The sequence below is a fragment of the Solea solea genome, chromosome 6 (assembly GCF_958295425.1).
Source record: "Solea solea chromosome 6, fSolSol10.1, whole genome shotgun sequence".
Lineage (NCBI taxonomy): Eukaryota > Metazoa > Chordata > Actinopteri > Pleuronectiformes > Soleidae > Solea > Solea solea.
This window is the reverse complement of record NC_081139.1, coordinates 5735764-5760084: the sequence shown is the minus strand read 5'-3', so window position 1 is coordinate 5760084 and position 24321 is coordinate 5735764. Positions and strand designations below refer to the sequence as shown.

The following is a 24321-nucleotide window of genomic DNA, read 5'->3' as shown; positions in this document are numbered from 1 at the left end:
TCGATCTGTAACTAGTGATTTCTATGTCTGTCAACGGTCATTTGTTGGTGACATTTCTTGTAGGTCAAGTACACAGTATCTTGATGTGTGCAGTCATTAGAAAATATAAGAGTTAAAAAAAGAGATGAAAATGGTGGTACCTCTATAGAATGACGTTATTTCTTTGTTTAGTAATCAGATAGTATAAAAACCTGTGATCCGCTGTTACCTGATAATGCTTCCTCATATACACTAGGTGCAGGTTTCAATTTAACAACACATGTTGCAGGGTAGTTTAAAGTAGCTATGCTACTATCACTTGTTTTATTCCTGTATGTCCTGTTACCATGAATTCTATACATAGGAGGAGCCTGTTCTCCCATCTTCTCTCTATCTTCTCACTCTTTCCTCTCTGTGACTGCAGAGTTTGGCTGAAACACTCCCCCTGTTTTCCAATTTCATCTCCCTGTTTTCTTATTTTACATCATTCACACCCGTCTTCATTTTCTGTCTAATCTTTTTTTGTCACTCCCTTAAAATAAAGTCAACTGTTCAGTCTGTGTGCATCTACACTACATCTCTTCATGTTCTCCTCTTCTATTCTTAAACCCTTCTTCTCATTTCTTCTTCTCTAATCTCATCCTCCTCAGTGTCTTACTTTCCCACCTCTCCTCTTCCATCCCTCCTTCCCTGATGATCATACTAATCATGTCCTCCAGTCGCCGCACCACTAGCACGTTCCCTTCTGACGCAGTCTATTTAATCTGTGTCCCACAAGGGATCTCTCACATGGCGTCGCCGTCTCTTTAATAAGGACAATATCTCCTGCACCTCCTTCTCATCGTCCTCCTCCATTTCTATCCTCTCTGCCCTCCCCTCTGCTCCCCTGGTGACTCAGTAAAATGGATGGAAAATGTAGAAAAAGAGAGAGCGAATGAAATAGGAGGCAGTAAAGAAGGGAAAGAGATGGCTCTCAGAGGGCAGATTATAAATGATTCACAACCATTTTGCTCTGTAAGGGAGCAAAACCACATCTTGTGCGCGCACACACAGACACACATGCACGCGCAATTGCTCACACAGGTGTTCTTAGTGTAGATGCTGAAGCAGTGTTGAGGCACTGTGGTCACACTCTGCCTTAGCGCTTTGAATGCATTATTAGGATTTACTGGAGAAAGGAGTGTTATGCAGTCTTAAGGTACACTTTTTAAGAGAGGTACCAGTAACTATATGGTAAAGGTAGTATGATAGTACTTCTGATTATGAAGGTAGAATTATGCCAATACATCTTATTTCTAATGCAATGTCCAGCTTTGTGATAACAATGTAATAGGTTGCTAATAAGAGGACGATATCACAGGAATACGCTATAATTTTCCAATTTACTACTTTCCAATATGTTAAGACCTTCACATTAAAATATTTGAGTATCATAACTAAGATTATCATACCTTTTTTCCAGTGTTATTACCAAGCTATTACTTGGTGACAGAAATAAGATGGTATTACCATAGTATTACTTCCCTATTACAAAATTATTACCACACGATTAACATGTTGTTAGTGCACTGTAATGTGAGTTGTTACCAGGCCTGGGTTAATAATGATATGGCAAATTTCTGTTAGTACTTTGTAGATCAGTAATGGAAAGGAAAGGATTACGAGGTCAGATGGAGGGTTGATAATAGCCTCACAGGCAGAACGTGCAAACTCCACACAGAAAAATCGCAGACCCGGAATCAAATCCTTGCTGTGAGGCAACCACTAATCCATTATCCTAATCAAATAATACTGTACAGAGTTTCCACAAATCATGCTTAAATTTAAAAGAATAATTTCTTCCATCCATTAAATAACAAAATAATATTTTAACTTCAGCAAACAATATCTGTCTGGATGATTGAATAAGCAATTAGTGTTTTGTGTTCATGTAGTATTTCTAGTATATTTTCTTGTGGTATAATATAAAAATATTTAAGAAAATTAAATGTCTTGACATAAATATTATTCATTTTAGACCTAAGTTTGTCTGCTATTGAAGATATTGAAGATTTAGCTTTAACAATTCATTTGCCAGAATGTTTATGCTTTTTATTGTCTTAAAATCATTAATACAAATAATTTCTTGAAATGTGGTTGTGTAATGTGCAAAACCAAGACCAGTCTCAAGTACTAAAACACTTCAACCCATGCTTCAAAAACCTGAATTATTACTTTAAGTGTAATTTACTGCATAAAGTTTGACAGCTAGCTGTAAACTGAAAAAGCCTTTGTCTCTTTGTCAATTACTGGCTAAAATATTTCTTACTATAACCATAGATTTGAAGACATGGCTTATGTCTATGGAAGCTTTTCTACTCTGGCAACCCACATGTGATTTTGTTAATGCAGGTTTCTGTTCATGTATTAATCAGTTATGGAAATTATATTTCTGCAAGAATATGTTGTCAAGTGTAATCACTTCTCAAATGCTTAGACTTTCATGTCAGGTTAAATTTAGTGTCTGTGGAGAAGAACAGTGTGGGCTGGTTTCCCAGATTGGAGGATTACAACAACAATTAGTTTATATGGATGTCCAGTGAAATAAACAAATGAACCACCAAAACCCTAACACTTTGTATGAAAGTGTGAATGACAAACACACTTATGGACTCACACTTGTACATTACTGTAGGTCACATATAGATGGTTGGCACATTGTCCCAAACAATGCCCGACTGAACGAAGAGACAGATGCCAAGAACCTGACACTGCTGTCCTGTCCCATGAAGCCTGATGCTGACTCACAACAGTGTGCAGTATAGTTCTGTCTGGGTGACATATAAACCACAGTGTCCAGCTTGGTGTAAAGTATAAAAATAAATGGTTTAGGTGGTCAATACAGTAGATTCTAGATATGACAGACTTAAGCAGCTCAGTGCTTGAAATCTTTTTTTTGAGAAAGCAAGGAATGAGAAGCATCTTCCCTAAAGTACATATTTAAAGATTTGAACTGCATTGTAAAATCATTTTAAAGGTATTTAAAATGAGTGTCACTCTTAAGGCCACCATCTGATAACAACACTGTGGATTTAAAGGTATGGTGTGTGATAACATTTCTATTTTGCAGAAATTTAAGATAAAATAATTATACTTTCACAATTAACTGACTGTTTATATTGTTGTTTTTTATTTATTTATGTATACAAGGTGCCACAAACTAAGTATCTTTTGAGTTTTGATGCTAACTGAAGGCTACATAGGTTCTCCAACTCAGGTAAGGGTGAGGCGAGGGATATTCAGCTCACCAGTCCGTCGCAGGACTTAAGAAGTCAATATTGACACATCCAAATGCTCCTCTGTTGCACATTACTGTCAGATACAGTATGCACATCCAGTTCTCATCCTCTCAGATGTTCTCAATCTGAACTCGCTGCTGATGGCCAAGGGTATGGATTGTGAGCTGACAGGCATGGTTATGCATTCAGCTGGTTATGCAGAACTATAAACGACTTGTTTCTCTCAATGTCAGCTCTTTCCCTGAGGTGACCTCTCTCCTCTCTTCTCCTGCTGTTGGCCAGATCAAGGGTGGTAACACAGCTGCCCGCATTTCTCTGTGCACATGGACAGATACAGAAGAATCCATAACATCCATGTAGAAGAGAAGAAGAACACAAACGTGGATATTGTCTTGGGACTTTTACCTTTTTCTAAGTTTATGGTTTTTAACATAAAGGAAGCAGAAATTAAGTCTAGTTTAGTTTAGTCTTACAATTATGGATCAGCGATACCACCACACTTACCTAAGGGCACAGATTGAAGAAGCAAAATCAAACACTGCCAAATTTGCAAGCACATCTTTTTAGCTTCTCTGCGATGAGCTAATAATGCTCCTTTCTCTTGTGACAGTGTTTTGCAGCCATTGCAGCTTTGCCCAATTAACAGTAGCTATCCAATATTGCAGGTTAGTCTTTAAAGATGTCATGACAGACCATGTATACAGACTTTGACCAAATCTTTAGTGGTGGAATCAGTATTCAAGTGTTTTACTGATCATACAAATACCTTAAAATGCTCCTGGAGCACAGTAATAAGCAGATGACCTTCCACAATGGGTGCATCCCACCATGTGTGTTAAATGGTTGAAAAATATGTATACTTTAGTCCCTGAAATATCTTCGTAATGAATGTAAAAATGTATTGATTACATTTCACTAAAAACATGCCAAAGTTAAGGACCACATTAGAGTATGCAGATTTCCCTCACCTGTCATGACTATTTTATGACTCTCTCTGGTAGTTTGAATTTTAATGGCTCTCCCTATTGTGACTGGAACTTATCTTAGCCTCTGGGTGAAACCAGAGACTGACACCCAGATGGAGGGCAGCAGATAGACCATGGTCACTCTCTCTTTCAGCCTCTTGCTCCCTTTCACCAGTTAGTGTGTGTGTGCGAGAATACTGCACCAAATCAGCATTGTTGGTTAAAATGTAGCACAAATAGTAGTATTCCTTTATTTTTTTTTACCCCCAATATAAAATAGTAGGAAGAAAACTTTAAGATAGTACTGTGCATATATATATTTTTTTCTTTTTTGTAAATTGGAATTTAGAGGAGGGATCCCTCTCCCAGGACGGACAGACGTGCAGGTGTCATAAGTACGGAAATAATAATTTAGGATATTTATTTGAATGTGTTTCATCAGGAGGTGAACACATGAGTTATGAGTTATGTGAATTTATATTTTACTTTACAATAACAAAAAAAGATCAATTAAAGGAATAAAAGTCAAATGAATGATGGCTAGGTGTGTGGAAGAATGGATGGACATGGGGATAGATAGATTGTCTGATTTATTAATTGAATGAATGAATGGTTGAGTAGTCTGGAATTACAGGCTGCAGTTAATGACCCCATTACACTTTGCCCTCATCACTAAGCAGTTTTGTCTAAACATGCTCACACCCTCTCACTGTCTCTTTCTCTTTCTAACACACACACACACACACAATGTTGTGTCCACGTCTAGGTCAGTTGGGTCAGCTAATATTAAAGCATTTGCAGCTCAGTAAAACAAATACACTAAATGACGTATGAGTTCAGAGTTCAGTTGTTTTTTTTTTTACTTGAAGTAAGTTGAATTAACACATTTGTACACACAGCAGAACAAGGTCAATGTTATATATATACAGTGTTGTGCAAAAGTCGTAGATCACCAATTGTTTTACCAATGCTATAAAGACCAATTTTTCAACCACCCACATTATTGGAACAACAAATGGAAAACATGTAATTGCAAATTGTTATAATAATACTGAGTTATGCAGACAATGCATACAAGGAATGGGTACACTTTGTTTAATGCAGTGGATCTTTCCACCCAACATGGCAGAATCATTGCCACATGAAAATGAGATCACATTTAAGCGTAATCGAATAAATAATAACGTGCAGACCCACAGAACTACGATATAAACTGCAGGCGCAAAATGTCCTCACAATAAAAATTGTGTCATGAATTGATAAGGACCATATGGCACATGAGTCACTATCTGCTTGTTTCTTTTTTTCCCTCCATGCTGCTCTTCATGTACTACTTAACAGGCCTCGAAAGTAGATTTTCTTGAAAGTGTAAATTCAACCTTTGGGTATCCAATTTTGATATGAACAGCATACAGCTACAGCTTCTTTTTTTGTTGTTTTGTAATTGTCCAGGCTTGTGTTTTCTTGCGTAACATTACATAATCAGCTTTTTCTCCACATTTTCAAAATGAAAAAAGAAGCCGCGAGAGGTATCGTCATAGAAACCAAAGAGTCTGTGCACTTTCGGTCAGAGCATTAATAGCTTTAAAATGAATGTGAGATGCATTATTCAGTGTATCACACCTGAGGGTTTTGTTCTGTTCTGTAATTATCACGGAACAAGTTTCCTTCTTACATTTATGTCAATATACTCAGCAAAACAGGATTGTTAAGCAATCATCTTGTGCAGAGTGGTGTATGTATGTGTGAGAGAGTGAGAGTAAGCGAGAGAACTGTGAGCTGTGTTCTCTCACTCCACTCTACCATCTCTCGCATGAGTCAGACTCATAGAGCACAGTGCCTGACAGCAAAACTCACCCACTTGTACAGCTGCCCCCACAGACCCACATCCACACACACACACACACATTGCATATTACATTTTCGGCATTTCAGCTTACATTTTGGTTAGTTGTGGGTGTACTATTAAAAGGTGACCTGGTGTTTGAGCCTTTTAACACAAATTATGTCTCCTCAAATAACACTTCATTTTTGGATGCAGCAGCTCATCTGCCTTAATTATTAGAAAATCAAGAATCAGACCCAAGAGACCAAGACTAACATGTTTTCAGTGCTTTGCTTGCCATCTTGTCAAAATCAAACAAAAGTTGGCTCTGGTGGATGTGCAGAACAAGTTTTACAACAACTGGAGCCAGCAGTGTTATCTAAACCTCATCAATTAACACGCTATATGTATTGTATAAATATTTTCCCTGTAAACGGTAGATCTACATGTGTGTTTGTTCACACTAGCATTCATGTGGTCATATGACTCAACATTAAATAAGTGCACGTTTCCTCAGCTGTATTTTGGCATACAGTAAAGTGTGTCTGCTTGCACACTTAGCATGAGAGAACATGACTACTTAATAGTCTGTACACAAAAGAGCAAGATTGCATGTGTGTGTTTGCGACACTGACACGTCACACCATTCTGTCCTCGCAGAGCGCTCGCCTCCTGACGTGTCCTCCTGCACTCTGTTAATCAAGGGTGTGGAGCCACAGAAAAATTTGTGCACAAGAAACCACATTGTCAGCTGAGCAATGTCGCCCCAAAACAAGATCAAACTTAGACGGAATAGGTCGGTGAACTGGAGGAACACTCCATGAATGGAGGACAAACCGCCTTTTCCTGCTGTTTTAAATGCCTCACTTACATCAGCCTTCTGATGTTTTCCCCAAAAAAGCACACAGCCTTACCACTTTTACATGAGAAAAGGCACTTTCTTTCTTTAAGTGTCTTCATTTAACTGTGGGTGGGTCTGCTGTACACCCTGCTGTGCCCCTTCACAAGAACAGCTAATTTAATTTGGTCATATTCTTAAACTTAAGAAGAGGCTGTTTCACTGTTAACCTCAGCTATGATCCGTTGATTTGGATTCAGTCTTTTTCCAGATATTGTGCCACATGTTAAAATGAAAACATCATCAATGGGATGTCTAGCTTCTTTAATGTATATCATAAACAAATCATATCAGTTTAAAGGACTGTGTATAGATATATCTCAGGTGTAATTAATTCCCTTGTATTACCATTACTATATACTCTCTACAGTCATTTAAAAAGTGGGCGCAAACAGTATAATCTTGAAAGTAAATACACATATTATTAAACATCCGTGAACTATTTGTACAAATATTTTACAAAAAGACATTTGAAAGGACTGATGTATTTTGTACTGTATACAGAACATGTGTGAACAAAGATACAAGCAAACGTGCAACTAAAACAAAGACAAAGTAGATGATCAATGTGAAATCATCTAGTGCTTTCATCATCTGAGCTAGCACCACAGTAATAACATCTGCAACGGCGTAACATCTGTCACCTTGTTCTCCATAATCCCATCACATCCTCAACCCAACTATTTTGCACGTTGTCTCTTTGTCATGGATCAGTGTGCACGCCCCCATCCTCTGAACCTTAGTTTCCACCTCGCTCCCTTCTCCTATATCTACGTGTCATACACTGACACGCCGCTCTCTGTTTTTTAATGTCAGCCTCAGCAACATCCACACCATGTGGCTCTCGCTACAATGTTCTGCCTTTCTAGACACTGTGACGAGCCTCACATCTTTCATGGCGTGAAATGGTGTCATTATCACAGAGGTCGTTCTCAAGGACACTGTGACACATTTCACATTTTCTCATAAGAGCAGGATAATTATCCACCTTTTAAACACTGATGGGTTATTTTTCAAGGAGTTACTCTACATCCAGCTTACTCTCATTCCATGTTTCGGTCCTGTACCTCTCTCTCTTTCTCTCTGCCCTCTTTCGTGCTGAGTGAGTCACACTTCATCCCTCCACTTTTGTTTTCTCTCTTCATTTCCTTCATCTCGTTTTTTTTGTTTGTTTTTTTTTTTAAATCGAGAAAGCCGAGAACATGTTGTAGCTATTGATTCGCCACAGAAAAAGCATCAATATGTTTGTGTCATTATGATGATCATCATCATCGTACAACCCTGTTGCCATGGTGACTTGAATTGGACACTGTGGCTCACAGTAATATGAAGGGGGAGAAAAGTTGATAGTGACAGGCAGGAAAATGTAAAATTAAAGACAGGAAACATCAAGTACTGCCAAAACCCAGGACAGGACAGGACAGTCAGGTATAAACCATCAGGCAAAAATGTTTGTTTTTAAATCAATATTGTTGTTTGTTGGTCTACAATGTTGTGCCATTTTTACAAGGACATTTAGAGGTCATCACACATTTTCATTTATTGTTCTCTTTTCTTCGACGCTATGTACCTGTGCACACATACGTACATTGCTGACACACCTTCACATGCATTCACACACTCACAGACACACTTACTTATTCATGCATTCTCCAAGGTTCAGAGTCGTGGGTATTTCCACTGAACGAGTGGGATGCATAGTGTTTCCATGGAGATCTATTTTTAGCCACTGACAAAAAAGGGCCAACTGTTAAAATACTGTATGCCATCATGTTCCATCAGACAGAAAAATAAAATCCCCCACTTCCTCTCGTGCAGATAGAATGGCATCACATTTTTATTTCTCTTTTTTTTTTTTTTTTATCCCTGACCTGACAGTTTGGAAACAGGATGTTAGGGAGGTGCCATATCTCAAAGTGGATTTGAATTGCAGATTCTGCCGCATTTGACACATCAGTATATTACTCGCCATAAATTATACAGTGAGAATAGTGAAGAAGAGGTTAGGCGAAGTTTCTTTTTAAACTTTTAAAGTAGAATGTGTATATGTTTAAATATTAACACTAATAATAATAACAACAGGAGTCAGAATAAATAAAAAAATGATAAATCGGTAAAGTAAGACGGAATAAAAACTGTTTTGAATTGCGTTCCATGTCTAGCAATTAGGTTCGAAATAAATTCTAATAGAAACCTTTCGGCTTTGCCCTGAATCCAGAGAACCAAACAGGACCATGCTAATAATTTATGTAATTTTCGTGATTAATACATAATACATTTCGTTATTATGGAAATGTATGAGTAGCCATTCAATACACAATATCTCCAGTGTCACCAGATTTGATTTAGTATACTGTATTCTGTTTGCTAAACAACCTATTCACTTGAAAACAACTACAAATGACATGATACATTTACAAATGAGATGAAAGTGTAGGATGCATGGCTGGCACAGTAAATGATCATTTTTGTCTTTAACCGCTGTCTGACCAGGATACCCAGTGTTTGTTTTAAGTCCATCTGTTGACAGTCTGACAAGTAAAAAAATTCCATGCTAATGGTATAGGCAACTTGTCAAATTCAAATGACCTGGGGGCCAATGAGCATATAGTCTGATCAAGCTGGGAAAAAGTGGAAAAAAACACTATTTAGTAGCAATGGTGGGCAATATAAGATATTCATTGTGATATTAGACAGAATTGCAAAGTAAAAGTGCTTGTTTTGTTATAAAATGATTCACAATAAGAACATATTTATGATGCACAAAAACGGAGAATTAAATTGAAAATATAGCAAATATAGCCATTTCTATCAGTTGTTCACATATATATTTAGTAGGGGTGAAGGGAAAATAGATGCGGTGAAATATTGTGATATTTTGCGTGCCAATATTATATCGCTTTTGAGACGCAATGTATCAATAACTGATATTACAGATGAACATTAAAATAGACGTTTCAAACCACTACAATGCAAGAAAGGTGCCAAGTGCTCACTCTCACTAAAGCTGTTGTGTGAGTATATCGCAATGTATGATTTTGCAAATACTCAGTATTTTTGCAATATCGTGATCATATCGTATCTTATTGTGGTGTCTCTAGTGATTCCCACCCCCTAATATTTAGTACACACTATGTTCTGTTCAGGCTTCAGAGCCTGATAATGAATGGCAGTGGGATTCATTTGCAATCAGCATTAATCCTTCCAGGGAATGTGACTCATATAAGTTTCACTACTTTTTACGCCTGCTCGAAACCCACTGTGAGAGCAGTGAGATGAGGAGACAGCGTTTAGCCTAGAATATTAGAACATTTGGCAAGTGAATATTCTGCTGTAGGCAACACTGCAATCAGTGATCCAGGAAGGAATGATAATGCAGAAATGGATTTTCCAAAGGCAATAAGTATTTAATGATCAGCAAGATTGATTACAGCAAAGCTCCCATTTCAAAGGCAAGGGAGAATAACGCAGTTAATTTTTTTTAACAAGGTTAAAATCTGAAACAATGCATGATACAGTAGTAGATATATCACACAGCAGTAATAGCCAAAAGTATGCATTAAACTGCATCTCAGTGTGAAATGATTGCATTTGCATAATATACCCAGCTCTTCCGGCATCTGGACTGATGCAAGTTGGTCAATTAGCATATTATTTTTTTGGTGTTTGTTCTGCCACAAGCACAGATTAAAAATAAGTCTGTAATTGAATGGAAATATTAGTGAGTATTGAATTCAGACACCTGAGGAAGGGGTTCAATACAAACTGAATGTGGATATGTATGAATGTTCTCATTTCTGCCTGTGTGTGTGTGTGAACTAAGTGGCCTGATGATGAAGGTCTAGATTTACAGTGGGATCCTGTCCATTATCAAGTCAGACAGACAAAACACATGCAAAGCACGTGCAGGCAGTCACGACTCACAGACCTAAGTGCACATAAAGACAAACACAGTAGGGATTTTTTCATGTGAGGTAGGGTGCTCCAGAGATCAATGGATGAATACTAGGCCCTCACTGAGACATTTAAAAGAGAATGGATAATGAGGATATTTATAGACTGATCTATTTGTAACCAGGGCATTCTCCGACATAGGAGCTGGGAGTTGTTCTTTCCTCAGGCTGCCCTCCTTCTCCATCTCCTTCTCTGCAACACCCTGTGTCTTTTTCAAGTCACTAAAACAAGATCCTTTTTTTTTTCCCTGTTTACTTTTTCCACATCTCAATTTCTGTTGTAGTCTTTGTTCTTTTTGCCTTGGAGTGAGAGAAGAATGGCTCATCAGTTGGGTATTATAGATGTTAATGAGCCAACTTGCAGTCATATGTGCTCACATGTGGCGTGTCATGCAGCGGTGATGTTATCAGGTGCAATCCAGGGCCACTCTCGGGAGACCCAGTGACGTACTGTGCATGACATAATGCTGTGGTAATATATGTAGTTGTGAGGGAGAGAACGTATACACACTGTGCTTGTGCAGCAAGATAATGGAAGTGCAATGCTAAGTGAGAGACAAGCCAATAATGTAGCTGAATAGAAATCCTGTGTGAATATGCTAAAAAATTAATATCATTATGATCGATAAGATCGTACATATCCTACCGACCCCAACTTTAAGGTCACTTATAATAGACTTTATATTATACCAGAGTGTACAGACTCAGACCTTAACGACACCAATAATACTGCAGTGAATTAAATGTGCCAACTATGGTACAGAGAACCCAGAGGTTTTAAATCAGCCATGATTCGAATTGTAATAGTGCATATGTGAAATACATTTTTTGAAAAGTGTATAGTCGCACAAAAGATTTCCATTTGCTCTGAAGCTATTTGTGTAATGGAATTCAAATGATCTCAACGTCTGTACTTTTGCCAAATATTTTGAGAAAATGTGCTGAGAAGTAAGGTTAATGTGAACATGTTTCAAATAAAATAGTGAAAGTATGTGTGTATATGTACAGTTGATCATAGTGTATGAGGTCAAAGCAGAAGGCCCTCATCTCTGCTGCAGAATTATGTGAGGAACATGTGCAACATCATGACTCAAACTGGTAATTAGGAGAGGAACAAAGACATAAGAAAAAAACAAACTTGATTATTTGATTCGCATGACCAAAAAACTGTAAATATACTGCACTGATTTGCACTTCATAGCTATTGATTAAGATAACGAAATGATCATCACATTGGTGACCATTGTTTATGTTAAACTACACCTATACATTTATAAAACTGTCCCGTCATGCAATAAATAAATCATTAATTGTTCTTTTTTTCCGTGTCTTCTTCTCCCAGGTCTTACAGGTACCCAACTCGACCTGGACAAGAGAAGAGAAGTATTTGGGAAAAACCTCATACCTCCAAAGAAGCCAAAAACCTTCCTGCAGCTGGTATGGGAGGCATTACAGGATGTCACCCTCATCATCCTGGAGGTTGCTGCACTGGTCTCCCTGGGCCTTTCCTTCTACCACCCACCTGGAGATGCTTCTGGAGAATGTGAGTGATCAGTTTCCATCAAATTTTCTCCCTGTCACAAATGTTGAGGTCCTAAGACAGACACACATGTGATGAGGTATCCCTGGTTTCTCCATTATTGCAGAGAACGGGAAAGAAATACATTTATATTTGCTCACTGACAGCACTCCCCTTGACATTACTGGCACTTGCCGACACACTTACACCTACATGTTCACATATGCACACTCATTTTTTAATTAGTGAATTGGTGAGGCGGATCACACTTTGTTTGTGACCTGCCTCAAGAGTTCAAGTGACTCATCGAGCACAGGGCAAATGTGTGTCTGTGTGCACACACGCATGCACATTATGAATGTGTTAAATGTATGTATGAAAAGCACCGAGAAGGTTAATGAAGTGTTGAGTAGATAAATAACCTTAAGCCCTTGGAGCCCATACATCAGCCCTGTGAGCTGTGAAACAGGAAATGAAGACAGAGACCATAATGAGGTGCTGAGTCAGCAACATTAGTTATTGCTCCCCATATTATTGCTGTAATGGAATTCAGTTGCCCTGACATAGAGTCCAGTCTTCTTTTTCAGAGGTTTGAGTACCAAGTTAGTCAATCAAATTATTTCTGTCTTGATTAAAGCTGTAGTTCTAATACATTTTTATGTGATGTGATCAGGAACAGTGCTTTTTCTACATACTTCACCTGTTTTCTCTGCATTATCAGTTGTGTTCATGGAAAGATCCAGTTTGTGGGAATTAGTGACTTCTAACACACTGAAACAAATGGAGGATTCAGTGCTTTAGGGAAGGAGGAGATAAAAAAGGAAGCTGTTGGTTTGGCCATTCTAACTGCTGCAGAAACATGATAGTGCAAGATGGTGCCATCCATAAAGCAAGGGCCTTGTCTAAACTACATATAAAAAGTTTATTCTAAAGCTTCAAAAACCAAACAGTCATACAATCAAGCATCCCTTTAACTTGCAGCAAAAAAGTTATTTATGCAAGTGCCTTCCCATATTTTAGTCACTTGAATATGTATGAATCTCACTCGGCGTATGATCTCCCACGGATATGACTTGGTGTGACCAGTGATTAGTTTTTCAGAAAGATATGACTGCCAACCATAACCATGTTCCTAGAAATGTGGATGTAGGGACGTTTTTAAGATACATTATAGCTAATAACTTTATGAAGGTTTGGTTTGGCGTCAACAATACAGGGAAAAACTGACAACCAAATAATTTTGACCAACCTACACTACATCCACACACATCCATATACACACACATGCAAATATCTCTTACTGCTAGTCTCTTTCTTTTTTCCATCTTTAATTGGTTAAAAATGGGCAATAAAAATCGATAGTGGTGGGATGAATTAATTCACATTTACAAATGAAAAGTGCTGCAGTTAAATTAATGGGGTCTTGTTTGTATCTATCAAATAAAAAAACATCAAACAAAATACATGCAGAGATATTATCTGATCTATTTATGCTTTTACATAACATTTAGTCATATGTCTCCCAACCAGCTGTGATCTAAGGCCTGTTTCACACTGGATGTGTTGGGTGTGTGTGTTGTGGCTGCGTTTTCATTCCAGCGCCCATGTTCACAAATGAGAGTGTTCACACTGCACACGTGAGATACAGACGCACATCTATTTCTGAGCTCAGGCGTCTTCACCTATTTTCTACACGTGATGCGTGTGGTTCCCAGCAAAAATGGACGGATAAAAGCGCTGTTAATAATGATATTGACATTCAACCGGCTTTATTACATAAAACCTCTCACTATAGTTTTAGTGTCTAGGCTAATTGAGAAACGAGAAAACAATAAATCAGCTGACATTAAGATATATCAGACCATTCATTATGTTCATATTGGTGGTGTGGGACGACGAGCCTGACACAGCACGAGTGAAATGCAGCAGACACACATCCAGTGTGAACACACACAGGTGAGCTAGACGTGAGCAAGACTACAGCCGCGCTGCACATGTGACACATCCAGTGTTAACCAAGCCTGGGTTGGTGTTTAGTCAGGCTTGGGTATTCGTTGGCACTTCAGCACCATGGACAGGTACACCATTCTGTCAGAGCGATGAGAGCACATTGTTGTGGACATGATTGCATTTACATGTCAGAGTTCTACAACCTGAACCATATACAGCGAATGTAGTCATTAGCTTATTCCCTGAAAATGTGCTGTTGTTTTGTGTGAATGACAGTTGACACTAAAAAGTTTTCCATTTATAGTACATATGTCAATCTGAATATAATGTTGCTGAATCTTTATTTCTTAGGACATAACCTTTCAAATGTCAAATCATTGTCTTTGACCAAGATTAACTGAAGAAAAGGTTGTGGAATAGAATTGCTTATGTATTTATAGGAGAAATGAAGACTAAACAAATAAACACATACAAAGGACATTTAATTGAAATAAATGATTCAACGTTAATGGGTTTTGCATTAGTGCTGGTAGTCTTACAGTGTTAAGAATGTTGTTACAGCATGCAGTGTATATTTTGCTTAGCCCCTGTAAGTCCAAATAACTTCTACAGTCTAAAAGATATCTAAAATATGGGGTCTGAGTGAACTCACTTTTTGAGCTGCATGTTTTTTCTCAGTCCAAAGAAAATCGGCCCACTGGGAGCTTTTTCAGTCACTGAGCCGGGAGTGTAGAGGACTCCCAGGCAATTCTATGAAGCAGTGAGAGGAGGACTGTGCACAGCCAGGGGACAGCAGGGCTTCCATCTGATGCAGAGCATAAAACAGCTCATTCCATTAGTTTGTACTTTATATTGCACACACTACACATTTACATCCATGTGTCTTGAATCATGGGATGATATTGCACTGATAACAGTGTATGAAATTTGCAGCTACGAGAATACCTTGGTCTATAAGCAGTTTTAAAAACACAGTATGCTCACGATTGTGTATTTTTTCCTTCTTCTTGCTGTCACTGTTACCAAACTGCAGCCTGCGGCTCAGCAGCAGGTGGGGTCGAAGATGAGGGCGAGTCAGAAGCTGGCTGGATCGAGGGCGCAGCCATCCTGTTGTCTGTGGTGTGTGTGGTGCTGGTTACAGCCTTCAACGACTGGTCCAAGGAGAAGCAGTTCCGGGGGCTGCAGAGTCGCATTGAGCAGGAGCAAAAATTCCAGGTCGTCCGCGGTGCCCAGGTCATACAGCTGCCCGTGGCTGACATCGTGGTAGGGGATATAGCACAGATCAAATATGGTAGGTATGAGGAGATTGTCAGACTGCTTAGATGTTGGTGTGAATGAAGAATTAGAAGAATTTGTAATTTTTGCACACACCTATCTATCTATCTATCTATCTATATATCTATATATCTATATATCTATCTATATATATCGTCTACTGTTCACTGTGGTGGCCTTCACATAACAGGAACACTGTTTTACCACTTTCACTTTTCCACTCTTTTCACTTTACCATGGCTTCCTTCTTCATAGGTTTATGCTTCACATTTATGTGGGTGGAGCAGTTTCTTTTGTTTTGTTTGCGTAATAAGCTTCTGCTTCAAAATGTGACACACACACACATACACACATAACCCTAGCCATTATTATCTAAAAAGAAAACTGTATTTATAAATATACTTGATATAAATGATTTAATCTTGCAAATGTTGTCATCTCTGTTGCTGCAGGTGATCTTCTTCCTTCCGACGGAATATTGATCCAAGGCAATGACCTGAAAATTGATGAGTCTTCACTGACCGGAGAGTCCGACCATGTCAAGAAGGCTGCAGACAGGGACCCCATGCTGTTGTCTGGTATGATGCTGGTTGAGGCACTCTCTTGAGATGCATATATTATATAAAATAGTACAGTTTTAACTCTTTTTTTTACCACATGACTGGTTTTGTGTTTGCTGCAGTAGAGATGGCAGACTTTGCAGCTGTATGATTCATAGAAATTAAGAATATCTGAAAACATGGGTTAACATGTTTTTTCCCCCCCCTGAGGATAATTAGCTCTTTACTTTTTGCTGCCTCTATTTATTATCTCTCTTATTCATGCACATTCATGCACTTACCATGGCAAAGGTTAAGCATTTTATACGTGTGTACCCTAAAATACTTGCAGCCTGCAACTATTTGTACACTGACACGTTGTTTATTGATTGTGGCTCTCGCCTCTATTACATCAGAATTGACTTTGGGCTTTAATTATGATGTTTTAAGTACTGACCTCATAGCTGTTCTCATAATGCATTTTTTCTAGGGCAAGGAGTGGAATATTCATTGATCAATTTTATGAGTGATTTTTACAGTACTATATACTCGCTCTGAAAGACGAGAAGAGGGAGAGTTGCCCAATGATGGAAATTGAGAATCACCATTTGATGTGATTTCACCATAATAGCAGTAATCAATTTGAATGTTATTTCTGTAATGTAACTCAATTGCAAACATCCTAATTGTGCTTCTGTCCTCTGTCAGAGTCTTTAGACAGAACTGTCAGTGAACGGTGAAGACTGTTGTTGAGCTCAGCATTCATATTCACAATGATAACAGAGGCATTTATAATTTATCTAACCTCATATGAGCCATTTTCTGACAGCAATTTTTAAAAATTCTGGAGACTTATCACATTGAGACTTATCACATTGAGAATATGCCTGATCAGACGTGTTAAAAACAGCAAGACAATGTCCAGAATGTCCAGCTGTGAGGTGGCGTCTGCCCTGAACATGCAGGAGAGAGGACACCCAAACACTCACTTGCTTTTAATTATCTGTAACTTTTCTCTCCCTCGGACATTATCTGGATAGTTTTGTTGGCTCGGATACTGGCAGTTCTGGAGTGACATTTGCAGACATTTACATTCTCACTTACAGCAAAACCCAGCAGATACACAGTATTTATATAACTCTCTCTCTTGCTGGTTCTCTAGGGACTCATGTGATGGAGGGGTCAGGACGCATGATAGTGACTGCAGTCGGTGTCAATTCTCAGACTGGAATCATCTTTACCCTGCTGGGGGCGAGCACAGAGGAAGAAGAGAAGAAAGAAAAGAAAGGTGAGATAAACACCTTTCTTTACTGAGTCAGTTTTTGCCAAGTTATAAGGTTTTTAAATTTCATTATCTTATTTACCGAAAGTCTAAACTCACTGCATGATATTAGTGTTTATAACTACCCTTGTCAATGGAAAGGTTATGAACCATAAACTCAAATGAACCACTGACTGTTTGAACTGAGAAGAACTGTATGAAATTGAATCTTTGCAAGTATTGCCTGAAATGAGTGTTGATGGTACAGAAGTAAGTAAGCTGCAGTGTTCATGTCCTGTGGCTTCAGGTGCTTTACTGACCTTTCTCTCTTATCATTCCAAATTCACCTCGATGGACGCTCAGTTGAAGACGGACACCGAAATGCAGGTAGAGTATCACCTTGGCCACTGATACTTGATACTTTGCCTCTGATGTTACCCTAATACACTACAGGTCTCTTTACCTCCCTTCCTTAGTTTAATTACTCAGTTAAAAAAGGCCTCAGCATCACAACACTGCTTCTTTTTACGTGCTGGAAGATGTCACTTTTAACAATGTATAAACCTGTCCTCCTGTACCAGGCTCTGCTTTCATCAAACTAACTAGCTCACAGCCAACATCAGGCCTGTTTCGTAGACGTGTTCAATGCCATAAATATTGAAAGGCTGTCAAACCAAATTCACTGCTGCAAAACAGAACATGACATGAGAGCACTAGCCTCTCAGGTGCACAGCAGTCAAGAGTGAAGTAGAAAGTTTGAGCTTTTGTAAGATGCTTCGTTCATTACATCTTATATGTACATTAATGTCAGTGTTGATTTGTTGTCACTGTTACTTTTTGCGTCTTTGGACAGTGATGCAGTATTTTCAAAGACGGATATTTCCGACCAATATAAATTACAGTTGATAAATTGTCATACATTCCAAACTTGATAATACTTCACAAACATTATAGCTGATCTCACTTGATTATTTATTATTGAACGATCAAGTTCATTTTCATCAACTACATCAAGAAATGCCATGACTTGGATTTCTGGGAATATTTTAATCCTAGGCTAATAATATCTGTGCCCTTTAACATTCTTTGGAGAGTTTATTTAACATCATTTAGATAATTTGTTTCCAATATTTGTTCACAATAGGATTTTGTGACGCCAAAACACGTATAACATGGAAGAGAATCACACTTCACACTATAAAAATGAAAGAAATTTAAGCTAAAAATGACTATATAAGCATTCAAGACTGAGAAGTAAATATTACTACTACTGTAATTACTACATATAAATTGAATGTAGGTGTGTTGTTAAATCAACTTCCTGTAAATAGATCTTTTCCCTGGTTTAAACCTTATGTTGTACTGTTTCCCATGCTATGTTCAGATTCCATCGTTCATGTTTGTCCAGTGTTTTTTTTTTTATTTCGATTTTTCTGAACCTCCTTGGGTTAAAAAACAATACATAGGTACAAATAATTACAGTTACATAAGTAAATACATTTAGCCTACCTGGACATATGCTGAATCTATCGAATCTATATGTGCTATAACCATGTTATTTCTGTTCATTGTCTTGTGTATGCACGTGTGTGTGTGTGTGTGTGCGTGTGTGTGCGCGTGCGTGTGTGTTTGTGTCATTCATTCATGTTCGCCCCTCATGGCTAGACTGCTCCCATCCCTCTATCCACCCTATCGCAACTATAGCCACGGATGGGGCTGCAGGCTTTAATGCCCCTGGCAGTGCCAGCCTAATTAATGGTAGGTTGACAAACCATCTGGTCTTTGATGTCTTTCTGTCGTGAGCTTTGACTCCTTGTACCTTTTTCATTCTCCAGCTGCCTCTTCCTTCTCTGTCAGTTGTGTCATCCACGCTGTCAGTGCATGTTGTCTTCACTTGTAGAAATGAGTCTCTTGTTTGTTGGTGTTGTTGTTTTTGTTTTCCTCTCTTGATACACTGTTGCTGAATTTGTAATATTTCTATCACTTTGTTTTGCTCCATCCTTAAATGCAGAATGCAATAAATTAAACAAATAAAACCCTTTATAAGGTAAAAGTATTTAAAGGGATGTGACGGAAATAATTTTTGAGCCTCTCTGTAATTCAAAAAAGGTATCATGAAAACATAGGAAAACATCAGTTGAAGTTGATTTCTTATAAGAATTTTTTTTAATTGTGTGTAATGTATTTATTTCTTCCCTTGTTAAGAGGTACACAACCCCTACATGTTGTTTTAAGTCTGGTTTTATACAGGTTAGACAAGGACAAACAAGATATTTAATATGAATTACTGAGCTCTAGGTTCTTGTTGTTATTATTTGACATGATAGTGGGTATCCCCTTTTTCCCATCTTTGCTAAGCCATACTAATTGGCTGATGGTTGTAACTTCATAGTGAATGAAAAATCTGTATATCTGTGAAAAAAGGACACAAAGTAAATAGTGGTCGCAGGATGTTACTGTAGCACCATCTTCTTTAGTTGGGGGTCCTCTGAGATCACATTGTGGGAATCCTCTGCTGGAGTGTTAGTTGCATGCAGTGCAAAAATATTTACTTCCTTCATTGTTGTACTGGTTCTCTCTATCTATGTCTCCTTGGAGAGCAGTATCAGAGTGTTTGTACTTAAGGCAGGAGAGGGGTAATTTGCACTGTAATTGTGACCTTGCGCTGTCCCAGGCTGGAAGAGAGCAATTTGTCATCTTCAGCTTTATTGTGACTCCAGGGAACTGGCTAATATGGATGAGGGGGTTAAATAAGACATTTATTTTCCCACATACTGTTCTTGCAGAAGATTCTGTGAAAATCAGATCTTCTGACTCATCTTATTTTATCACTGGCTTATTAGTAACGAAAGACAGATTTTATGCCATTTCTAGCCTGTTTACCGTTGAGACAAACAGGGCATATCTTGATAATTGACGCCTGGGGTAGTGATGGGATCAATACTGCAGAGCATAATAAATAATGTCATAATGATTATGTCTTGTTTCATTTACACGATGTATACATTTGATTTGAAAGCATGAGACTTTGAGACATGATGATTCTGCAGTTTATGACAATGTCATTTGATTTATATGCACATGTACTTTGAGCTCACTCCATGTCAAGCAGAGTACAACAGCTTAATAAATTCACTGTCCCCAAAGTTAGATTTTGATTTTCAGCCAGTTGATCTTATGTAACTTTACCATGTGGGAGGCTCTTTCTCCTTCTCTCTCTGTCTGGCACTCTCTCTTTTCTTTCCTTCTCTCTCTGTATTGTTCATATCTTGAGTGCACTTCCCCTCCGAGTGTGTGATCTTGCATGTGCTGTTTGAATTTTCCCTCTAATGCATGCTGTCTCTTGTATGTGTGTGATGTGCTCCCCTCACTGTCAGTGTTTTGTGTAAATGCTGTTGCTCTGTTTCAATGTCTCATTTTATACCCAACTATTTGAAACGTATACCTGATAATGTGCATGGAATTACCTGTGCTTAATTTAATTTAAATTATATAAAAACAGAAATCAGAAAAGTGTGTGTTTCTGTATTATTGTACTGACTAGTATTATGTCACACTCCCTATTTGTTTCTATGTTAATATGTTTACATTTCAGAAAGCTCACTTTAAACATTTTAATTAAGTGATTGTTTATGGAGTGAAATAAAGTTTATTGAATATTAATTTACTCCAGCCTGATTAAGGTTTACTAATAACTTGGAATTAAGTGTATTCATCAACTTCATACCAGTACAGATAATAGCTAATTACATTACATCACTTACATATCACAAGCCTTTCTATGTGCCTTTGTATTAAAAGTCATTTTCCTGTCTCCTTGTTTGTGGTTTTTGGTTGTCATTGTGTGTGTTGTCTCTGTGGTGATAATTTGTTGACTCGTCTGCCTTGATTATTTTTGTTGTTATTGTCTTATATGTCTTCATCATAGGTAAAATGCAAGATGGCAATATGGAGAGCAACCAGATTAAAGGTAATCAAACCATATCGTTCACTCTCTCCTCTCCTGCCCCTTCTCCTTCTTCTCCTGCCCCCTTCTTCTTTTATTGTCTTCTTCTTCTTTTCTTCCTTTCCTCCTCCTCCTTCTCACCTCATCTTTTGCCCTGTATGGCGTGTGATGTAAGCTCCGGGTCAAATGCAGCTCTTACTTTAATATAATATAATATTGAATATTTATAAACACCACACTGCCTCTGTAATAAATGTACAGTGTCACTTCAGATTGTATTCTAACAGACATTGACAGTCTACTGTCAGTCAGTCCACACACAATTTATTTGACCCGGGTTTTACTTGCAGCTATGTTAGATTAGAAAATCCCTCTTCTTCACTTTGTCTGTCGCTGATGTGTTGTCCCTGGTCTGTTGTCCCTGGTCTGTTGTTCTTGTTGTGTTGTTAACTTGTCTTGTTCTCTGAAAGAGAACAGCAACCTCTTCCTCAACTTGTGAATCTGCAACCTTTTTTTTCTTTTTTTTTTACACTAATTTCTTTTATTTCCTCTTCCCTACTTATACACCATTTCCTGGTTGGCCCCCTGCTACTGTTCATGAAACACAATATGATATAATATATATGAACGTGTATAAGATGGGAGGATACTGTGTTATTTGGATGTTAATTATTCTTTTTCAGTTTATAGTGAGTAAAAACAAAGTCGTTAAGTATGCTCCTCCTAGTTTCTTGTGTCTGATACCAAAATCAATTAAATTCCTAATCATATGAATTACAATAGTTGTATCTTTGAGTAGATGTTATCAGATTGTTTTTTTAAATGTAGAAACAGATTTATTGATCTGTCATGTCAAAATATAGATTAAGAAAATGACTTTAGAGTCAAACATTGTAACCAACCCTGGGTAATATGGTGTTGGTCCATTCCATGGCTCAAACCAGCTGAGGTACAGACTCGACCTCAAACGCTTCCCTTGAAAAAAATGAGCTGCACATTTCTTTAAGTCTTGGTGTTTTTGGGGTAGAGTCGCTACAGATGCTGTGTCGCAAACGTCCTCCAACCCAGTCGTCCCAACCACATCCAACATGTTGTGGATGAGAACAGACTGTTTGCTTGTTGGATAATGTATTTCATGGTTTGAGAGGGATTGTTAGTTGATAATGTGCATGATTCATGTCATCGCTGAATAGTCATATTCGGGCACACTGTCGTACGTTCCATTACGCACAAGATGAAAACTGAAAACACACGTTTTCTCCAAAGCAAAGTAACAAAAGGGTAAATGAAGGACGACATGCAGCTTTCAGAGGATGAACGTTTGTCCTGAGTGTCTCTTTATTTGAACAGTTGGATTTTGTTCTTCTGCTGCATACAGATGGTTCTGTCTTTTGTGGAGGAGAAAAAAAACAAAGTGCCCAAGAGTAAGACAAATGTTCAACATTAAAAGGTTTTCCGCAAGCATCAAACACATGCCACATTGCGGTTGGAATGAATCTTGGTAATGGGTTACATTAACAAAGAAGCTCTCCACTGTGCATGTGTGTATGTGCGTGTGTGTGTGAGATGGGGACAGAGATGGTGAGAGAGTGTGAGGTAATTGAGGTATAGTTTTACTGCCTAAAGATATTTTTTCTCCAGAAGACGTTGTTTCTGCAGATTAAAGCTGAAATGAAAGATCAGGGAGTGAGATTGATAATGTACATGGATCATTGTGCTCTGGAATAAGTCAGATAGATCAAATGCAGGTTACCGTCCACAGCGTGGTTGTGTTTTGTGTGTTAGAATCTACTTCCTGATGAGATCGTTTGTTTCAGGAAAATGGAAAATCACATTCATGTGGGTGGTTATTGTATTTGGAGCTTTCTAAACATTTGTTTGTTGTCATCACTGCAATAGAGCAGCTTTTAAACAATGTGTTGTTTATCTTGTGTTCTGTCGATAGCTGTTTATGCAGTCTTGTTTTCGTATTATTGCAAGTATTTTAAATTCAGATTGAGTTCAGATTTAAGTTAAGTTCTGCCTGTCCCCCAGTATGGTGTAAATCCTCAGGCATCACTGTGCATCTATACTTAATGCTCTCCGCATCACTTAGACGGTAAAATATAGGAGTGTATTACTATTATCAAGTCATAGAATCTTGAGAAGTCATAAACAGCCTAGAGTCCTGTTGGGATTCTGTTTTATACTAAAAAGTGGTTTGTTCTCTATATTAACAACCATTTTCAATTTATTTATTTTCTTTTGTGTTATTGCTATTTAAATTCAATACTTTATTTCCACATGTGCAATATGCACAGGTTTATCTTTACATACACATTGCAAAGTAGGCCATTAGTAAATGTTTAGATAATCCGTGAACATGATGTATAGCTTGGATGTGGGACCATTAAATTAACTCATCACTCACTGTAAATATGTGTTTGTGGTGGTGTGGCAGTGTTTTCCCTTATTATCACCATATCCAGTATTCACAGTCACCACCAATGAGGACAATGCAGGATTAAAATAATACTAATTTGAATAAATAATGATTATACAAACTAATTAGCCTCATTTTGTCATGGGACCTTATACAATCATTGCTACACACTGCACACTGTCTAACCTGGAGCTACTGTAACACCTGGTGTTTTACAGCCTTTTATTATCAACAGTAGCTCATTTATAATCATCAGTACCTTATTTTATCGGTTTATTTTTTTGGCACTTTTATATATTATAATATATTTTAATACCCATTTTTATCATATACTGTGCTTTTTTACTGCTTTGTCTTACTAGATGCTGTATTGCTGGAAACGTATGGGTTCAATCAAGTATCGATCTATCCATGCATCCATCCATTCTTCCTTCCTTCCTTTCTCTCTCCTTATCTCTTCGTTTTGATCTCCATTTCTGACAACACTGCTTTCTGTATTTCCTTGTTTTTT

General features: G+C 37.9%; 1 protein-coding gene across 11 annotated transcripts in view; it reads left to right on the top strand.

Annotated features, from left to right (window-relative positions):
* The window catches only part of atp2b2 (ATPase plasma membrane Ca2+ transporting 2), a 97335-nt gene that overhangs the window by 48207 nt on the left and 24807 nt on the right, over positions 1 to 24321 (top strand). For 9 of the 11 annotated variants that reach the window (XM_058631025.1, XM_058631029.1, XM_058631035.1 and 6 more), the window contains exons 3-9: positions 12241 to 12441; positions 15401 to 15658; positions 16095 to 16220; positions 17344 to 17469; positions 17806 to 17829; positions 19108 to 19200; positions 21371 to 21412. In XM_058631025.1, the coding sequence (XP_058487008.1) occupies positions 12241 to 12441; positions 15401 to 15658; positions 16095 to 16220; positions 17344 to 17469; positions 17806 to 17829; positions 19108 to 19200; positions 21371 to 21412 (870 nt within the window). The remainder of the gene's footprint in view (positions 1 to 12240; positions 12442 to 15400; positions 15659 to 16094; positions 16221 to 17343; positions 17470 to 17805; positions 17830 to 19107; positions 19201 to 21370; positions 21413 to 24321) is intronic. The other 2 variants (XM_058631031.1, XM_058631033.1) reach the window with 2 other exon arrangements.